The following is an 8249-nucleotide window of genomic DNA, read 5'->3' on the forward strand; positions in this document are numbered from 1 at the left end:
CTTCCTTTGGCGGGTCAGCGTTTAAACACCCAGTGCCTCTTGTCTAGACCTGCTAGAGACGTGCTCATCTTCCTCCTGTCCTCCTCTGTCTGACATATGTGGGGAGCTTGGATTTTAAAAGCTGTTTGTGTGGCGGGATATGAGTCTAGCAATAAAAAACCAGCCCTTAAAAGCTCTTCTAGATTCATTACAGGAATCTTTCATTGTTTTATGTAGAAGGTTGCTTGCTGGTTGATTTCACTGCACTCTGCTGCAAGGGGAAGAGGTTTAAGTTGGAGTGATTGGTTCTGCACTCTTTCTGAAGTGATGACTTTTAGTCAGTCTTTTTTCTGCGTGACCTAGAGTTTCTCCCTGCTGTTTTAAGCTGCTCTTGAAAATTTTCAGTGGAATAAATCGTTATGAGGTTTAGGTTATTTTTAGGCATTCCCAAAGAAGTGTAAAGAACTGTCAGTACAGCAAACTTAGGAAAAGTGTGCTGATTTCTGTTAGGAGTAAGTAATCTCCACGCTGCATATACACTCTATTCTAGTTTACACAAATGATGAAGAGGTCATTACTAGTTTTCAGTCAAACATTTATATTTTTTGGAAACATTTTCTTGTCACATGGGGAAAAAAATGCACTCTGCTTAGCGCTCTGATTGGCTTGCCCTTCCTTCCTGTTTTTATCCTCTACGCTCTTTGCCTGTTCTCAGCTCAGCAGGCTTTGTTTCAGTTGTTGATAGAGTAATGCTGGTAATACACTGTTGTTTGAATTATGACTGCTCTAGTTGCAGTAATAGATGACCAGAGTCCGTGTCTGGTATTTGATGACTTAATTTATACATGGGGTTCAAGTGTATGAACAAGTGCTGGGAGTTAATCAAGACTCCAGGTTTACTGCGGAAGAGCTGATGTGCTCTCATTGCCTCCCAACACAGTCTCGCCTGTGACAAACACAGTGTAAGACTCCGCGTAAGCACTTCTCAGAAAGCAATGGATGTGTTCAAAAGTTATGTCCTGACTTGCTTCTGTGGTAGTTCATTCCTTCTCCTTACTTAGAAGAGTATTTCTGTGGTCATCCCAGCATTGTTAACTAATTCCTTACATTCTCTGTGATTTCTGTCATGTATGTCTCCTGTAAGTGTATCTGACTTTAAATGCAGCTTGATGATTCTCGAGGAAAGTTGAATTTCTGGTAGTTGTTACAGGAGTTGTAGCTACTGCAGGGTTCTAAGAAAAACATGACTGCAGTAACTCCTGCTACTTTCAGATGGGTTGAGAATCCTCAAGACTTGCTTACGTGAGAAGCAGGAAGTTGGTTGCTTATTTGTTTTGCTATCAAGTATCAATGTGCTTAGTGAAAACTGATCCTTATTTCTTTACAGAGTCTTTTCAAAAAAGAGTACAGAGCAAGATTCTGCCGTGGAGAAGGGTAATTTACATTTAAAATTTTATTCGTGGATACGATTGTTTGGAAAAGTTATGTTGGTTTTTATCTGAGAGCTTAATGCCAATACTGTTGGGTGTATCCTATCAAACTGATTGTAAGATGTTTCCCAAACAACTTGTATTTCTTGATGGGAGGAGAAAATTGTGCTGGGGGATAAAGCACCGTGGATTTCCCATGTATTTCTCCGCTGGGGCAGCAAACTGTGGTGCAGCTGTACCTAAGCTGCCCGAGCACAGAAATATTAGTCTGGGCAAACATTTTGTTGTTAGGGAGGTGGAGAGATGAAGCCCACGTGAAATCCTGCTTGAATTATTTGGCCCTTGCTGGTAACTGTTACAGGTGAGTATTCGCAATGCTATGGCCTACCTTAGAGGCATGTCAGGAGTCAGTGAGCTTTTTGTTATGGGAGAAACACTCCAGGGCTTTCCTCTTGTTACTTTGATTTTGATCACCACAGTCCAGCAAGTGGATCACTTCTGCCATTTATATTTGTCCTGGGGAGCTATGAAACAGTGATCCAAGCAGGTTTGCTGTTCACTTGCTTACAGATTTGATACCTCAGGCCAATTCTGGCTGCTGAAGCTTTTGCAGAAGCACAGAGTAACTGTGGATAGGTGGTAGAAAGAGAAGCAGAGGGTGAATCCTTGTGTGAAGGAAGGGGCAGATGTGCAGCCTACACTTTTAATTTCTGGGTCTACTGGGACAGGATCATTTTGCAGGCAATATAACGTGAGAACTGATTTTTGTAAAATATTATTTCAAACAATCTATTCATCCTCGTTTAGCTGAGGGCTGTTGCAGTAGTTGTACGCTTTCTTTTATGTAGAGGTATTTCTTCGTTCTCATCGTGTTCTGTAATCGTGGGGCTTTTTCTCCTGGAATCCTTATTTAGACAAGCTTTGCAGGTGTCTGTGCATGGACATGGTAGGTAAAATATATTCAGTTTGAGACTTGTGGAAATAATAATGTAAAATCTTAAATAGTAAGAAATGTAATACTCTTACATTGCTGGGATATGAACACTTACTTTTTTCATTGAAAATATATTTCTTTTCCTTTTTCTTTCTAGAAATAAGATCGAGGTACAACCAGGTCAAAATGTGCTGAAAATCATACAGGACTGTTTTGAAAGTAAGCTTTTATTTAGTGGTTTGCTTAATTTGCTGGTTAAAGGAAAAAAAACAAACCTATTTCTGTCTTGTATTATATTTAGTGATAAAGAAATATAAATTAAAAAATAAAAATAAAATTGATAAAAACGGGTAAAAATAAAGTCTTTCTCACAGTCTATATGCACCCTTTTCCCAGCCCTTTAAAACTGTGTCTTCACTGTCTTCTAGAGGTAATATTTTCCCTGAGTAGCTGCTTGCTTTCTTGTTAAACAAAATGAAACCTGGCCAATTCCAAGAATCCTTTATTTAGAGTTTTCTCTTTATAGGCTGTAGTGCTGATCTTACTACTGTAAGCTCTCCAAATGCAAGCTGTTTCTCAACTCCCGTTGTCAGAAATGAGAAGAGGACTTCAATCCAGAGCCAGAGGGTGAGTTAAATTTCTCATGGTCTCAGCTTGAAGCGCTCTGCTTTAAGCAGGTGCTGGAAGTGGGAGTGGCTCTTTCAGACTCAGTTGGGGTTGGTTTCAATCACTTGTCCAGATACATAGATGCAGTTTTTGGATATCAGAGGGACAGCAAAATTGAAAGATGATTTTTGTATAAAAGTGACTTGTCAACTCCAGATAAACAGCTGTTGCCTGTAAAATAACTTCATATATCTGTAACTTTGTTAAAGAGTGGAAACAAGTTGAAAGACTTAATAAAGTGTTGTCTGACAGAATGATACAAAGAGTCTCGTTGGTATATTTAGTTTTAATGTTTTAGTTCTACTGTCTTTTTGCAAAAACAGGATATTCTATTAACGGCAGCATTGAGAACAAGCATCCTTTATCATGGTGGTTTTTTACTTTAGTCTGATGTTAGAATACAGTATAATCTCAAAATAATTCTTGCAAAACCTCAACCTGGCCTAAATAAAGGTGAATTAAATTGTTAAATTAATTAATTCTAATGAAAAGAATAAATAGCTTGCTTGTGGACTGGCAGGATGTCTGTTCAAAGCTGCAGATTGATTTTTACTGTACATAGTGTACCCATTCTTTAAATTTTACTGTTAGTTTTTAAGTCCTACATGATAGAAAATTGAAGCGTTCTGTTAAAGTAGAACTGTGCTTCACATGAGTAAGGATTAAGGGAAGGAAATAATGCCGTGTTTTGTAGAAATTTATGTTTCTGTCAAAATACTGTTGCTCTATCAAATATTTTACTTTGTCTCATTATTCTTTATCGACCATGACAGCCAAATGCAGGGTTAACTAACTCCGTGAAAAGAGTCAGTAATTCTGTAGAGTCTTCAGCTGCATCATCATCATCAACAACAGTCAGCAGCAGAGGTCGGTAGCACTATTATTAAGCTTTTTGGGGTAACTATTTCTTGGGATTTTGTACGGTTTTGAGGAGATAAACCTATTTAATATATATGGCAGGATGGTCACCTGAATCACCTCTGAAGCCTGCAACACACGATCACGTAGCTGATTCTAAACCAACAGAGTCTCCTGTATCTAAGAGAAAAACAGATATATCAAAAGATGTCGAGGCACTGCACAACAGTCCTGCCAAACCTTTGGACTCTGAGGATGATCATGAGTCCTTTGGATCACCCATTCTTGTGGAGGAAGTGAAAAGTTCTCCTGAACATGTGTAAGTAGAGCTGAACATGATGGTCCCGTCCTGCCCCCTGCCTTTAGGGTAAACTAAACATGGTGGTTTCAGTCAAATTCCAAAGTTTTTAGAAGATTTCCACATCTGGATTTAGAAAGGGCAGCATTGTTTTTTATGAAATATTCTGGTTAATTCCCAAAATTGCAGTACCCAAGTGCAGAAAGCCTGTCAGAATAGAGTTGAACTCCTTCTTTTGCAGGAAAAGTATCAGCTTCTCAGATAGTCCAGACTTTTTCAGTGAATCCTGTTGACAGTGTTGACCTTAAAAGTTAACAAAACGTTTGCTGAAGTAAAACAACTTCAGTTGTGGTCATTATCTCCTCTTTGGAAAATTTGAAGCCCAGCTGCAATAGTGGCCAGTGGTCCCAGCCACTGATCTGCTTTCCTGGAGGACTGAATCTCCAGGGTAGGGGATAGAAGAGGGCTGGCAGCAGTCTCATTGGCACATGATGGAGTGAGACTGGGAAGAGAGTACACCTAGGGTCTGGGAAACACAATTTCTGAAGCACATTCTCCTTAAATCAGAAACTTGTCTTGTGCAAAATTCACAAGCTGACCCCCTGTTGCTTTATTGATTTGGACACTTGCTGCTATGCTGGGAAGTAGTACCACTGCCCTGTGTTCCAGCAAACGGCCAAGAAAGCTCATTCATAACAAGTGAGACACTGTCAACAGGAGAAAATGAGAGCACCTGTCCATCCAAACAGTACTTTAACATACACTCAGAATTTACAGCATCGTATGTGAATGTTTTTCATATCTAGGTTACATTTTGATGACCAAAATGCTTCCGCTGCAGTGAAGAGCCACGTGCAAGTTCAAAATTTGGAAGAACATCGATCTGTGAGAGATGAGCAGGTTGTTGCACAAGGAACAGGACATAGTGCTGCGTCTTCTGTACGGAAAGGGAACTTGTCTTTCTCTTCCCTTGCCCTAGCAGCTGTAACAACAGGAATACCTGGGAAAAGGTTTGTTTTAAGGCTTACTATAGCACACACTTTGCTAGTAAAACCTAGTCCTGAGTGCTGGACCAATGTCCTTGTATCTAGAAATGTGGTCTGGGACAATTGTTTTGGGATAGTCCATCATTACTGACACCTTGAGAAAGGGCTTGAATAGTTGTTTGCAAGTTTTATGCTATTAATATCTAACACGGCTTTTGCTTTTGTCTGCCAGTAGAATCGTATGTAGCTGTTGAATGGTATTTCAGATTGAGCCTGAGATGTTTTGATAGGTAGGGTGGAGGACTCAGGAAAACCTTCTGTGATTTCGAAGTTAGCAGTGATGGAGCAGTCTTTTTCAGGTATGGGTCTGACCACTTAGGTAGGAAGTTGACTATCCAGCATCTGAGAAATCATGAGGTATGACTGCGAGGCCAAAGAAAGGAAATGCAAGCCTTGTACTCTTTTTTGCAAGATAAAGGACAATAAACGATGGACTTTATAACAATTATTCTGAGGAATGTCTTGTAGCACATTTAGGTGTTGTAGTCACCACTGGATTTGCAAGATTGAAACTCCATTTTTTTTTTCCTCCAAATGATTTGAATACCTCGTCCCTCCTTTCTTTAGGTATTCAGCTGTCATATCACCACCGTTACCTCCTCCTGTGAAAAATCAAGATATAGAAGTAGAAAGCGAATGTGAATTTTTAATTGATGAATCAGATGATGTATCTGTTCATTCTTGGTTTTCAATACCTCGCAAGAACAAAAAGTCAATAAAAGGTGGCTCTGCAACTTCTGTTTTGAAATCTCAACCCTCTGAAAAGGTGAAGACGGGGAGTAAGAAAGGGAAGAACAGAAAAGTAGAGGTTGAAGCACTTAGTAAACAGAAAATGCGTGACTTGGATGTCCAAGTACAGGACTCCAAAAGAACATCAGAATCGGACATGGTCTCCTCTAACACTGAAGGAAAGGTCCTAAAATCTCCAAGGCAAAGCAGTACTCGTAAGGGTAAGTTATTTAACAGGTCTTTGTACTTCTTCCAGGTTGTATCACTGGATTTTTTTTTGATGGTGGTTTATTGGGAAATGAGAATACGGTAGATGAGAGATGTTAATGGGTTCCTAATGATGTTTCGGTTGTGGAGTTTGGTTTGGGTGTATATGATGCAGTGAGACCTATTGTCTTGGCTGGTTTTTTTTATTCCCCTAGCCATTCCTGTTAGGACTTTAAAAATTAAGTTAGCAGTGTTGCCTTTTCTTATGAGCAGGCAAAGAAGGTAGGTACCCACAAGCTTTTGGTGCTCTCCCCAGAGAAAGGATTTTAAGGTAATGTGGTTTGAACTGGAAGGGATCAGTTTTTAGGAATTATTTGAGAAAGGTTTTGTAAAAGGAAGCAGTGAAAACTGGAAAGCAGATTGAATGTAACATTTTTGCCCCTTTTATTTTTCTGCTAGGAAATACTGGAAGTACATCAGAAGTTCTGCTCTGAGTTTTTCATACACTACAGTTTAGAGAAAGCCTTCTTTTAACCTTCAGGGGAAAATTTGGTTCTGTGATACTTTTTTTGTAAAATGATCCTTGGTTTTATTTTTATGTGTTGAAATGTCAAAACATTCCTTCAGGTTTTAATGGGTAAAAGATACTAACGTCCAAGGGTTTTGTGTATTGATAGGAATAACTAGAAAGGATGCACTTGTTCAAGGCTCTTCACACCAGAAAAAGGGCAAGTTCTGGAAACCAAAAGCCGCAGAACTTTTGTTGTCACCGTCTGGATTGAAAAGAAAAGCGCCTGATGCAGAGCACCGTGAAACAAAGGAGATGCCAAGCAAGGATTCGCCTGTGCCCTCAGCTAAGCATCAGCAAGAGCGGACTGTTAGTCCAAAAAAGAATCTCAAGTCTTCCAAGTATTTGCAGTCGGCTTCAAAAGCTGCTCAGCATTTAGTTCCCAAAAAAAAACCTGCTAAGCAGAAACTTTCAAAAGACACAGCAGCCTCGGCAAAAAGTCCGAGGAAGAAGCTTAGAAAATCTAGCAAGGAAAGCAATGATAAAAAGCCTCAGTTGCAAAGCAGGGAGGGTTCTGACAGTGAACCTGGAGAAGAAGGGCTCGAAGGAGAGCCTGTACAATTGAGTGAGGTGTTTACCTCACCCCAGCGTCGAAAATCACAGACTTCTGTGGATCAGAAGTTGGATAAGTCTGAGAAACTTAAAAATGTATTGCAAGCGGTGGAGTCACTTGCTAGTGCAAATAACATCACTCCTGTAAAAGCACTGCAGAATTTAATAGACAGTGTGAAGAATTCTGCAAAGAAACGATCATTACCTGAGACTTCAGGGAGCATAACCAAAACGCTGCATCGTAGACCCTCTAAACGCATCAGCTCAAGCACTGAAGATGTCTCAGACGCTCAAAATGCAATGGACTCTGACAGCTCTTCTGTACGGCACGTGGCAAAACCTCCCCAGAAGCTCTCAGATGTGAAAATAAAAAAGAAAAGAAAACGTAATATGCAACAAGGACTACAGTAAGCTTTTTATGTCATGTTTTACAAGTGTAGTTTAACTTGGCAGATAATTAGAATTGAAATATGTGACAGTTTCAGACTGGTTGAATATCTAATAGAGAAAATAAGTGGTGTAATCAACACCCGGTTTTCAAAGGTGGGTGCCCAATCCAGTGTCTACACAAGAAGGAAGCTTGCACTGGGATTTTTAAAATGTTTTTTTGAGACTTGACTTGCAGATCCCGTTCAAAAACAAACTAAGAAACCCACGCACATGCACATGCAGAATAATGTCACTGTCAGGTTTGTTATTTTGTTATAAATAATTCAGAGTTTCATTCTTCAGCTATATTTATTTTTGTGGAAGCAATTTTACTAATGATTGGTAAGCAAAAGAGGAAGTTTGATTTTTTTTTTTTTACCAGTCTCATTGAGTTTTTAATCAGTGTTCTTTGCATCGCTTTTTAAATTTTTTAAAAATTATTTTTATATGGTTGTGTTCAGTATGGAAAATCATTGACCTGCAGAGGTTCGTTTCAATACGTAAAATGGCCTTAACAGTAAACAATAATAATGATAATAATGATGATGATGAT

General features: G+C 39.3%; 1 protein-coding gene across 1 annotated transcript; it reads left to right on the plus strand.

Annotated features, from left to right (window-relative positions):
• Window positions 1-1366: 1366 nt before the first annotated feature.
• CENPC (centromere protein C) lies at window positions 1367-7678 on the plus strand (the record flags this gene model as incomplete). The annotated part of the gene is made up of 8 exons (XM_010190786.1): window positions 1367-1413; window positions 2501-2562; window positions 2870-2970; window positions 3783-3876; window positions 3970-4186; window positions 4972-5175; window positions 5779-6161; window positions 6825-7678. Coding segments are annotated over 8 exons (1962 nt in total), but the record flags the coding sequence as incomplete, so codon positions are not given.
• Between the last annotated feature and the right edge of the window lie 571 nt (window positions 7679-8249).

The sequence above is a fragment of the Mesitornis unicolor genome, unplaced genomic scaffold (assembly GCF_000695765.1).
Source record: "Mesitornis unicolor isolate BGI_N332 unplaced genomic scaffold, ASM69576v1 scaffold27320, whole genome shotgun sequence".
In the NCBI taxonomy this organism is placed as follows: domain Eukaryota; kingdom Metazoa; phylum Chordata; class Aves; order Mesitornithiformes; family Mesitornithidae; genus Mesitornis; species Mesitornis unicolor.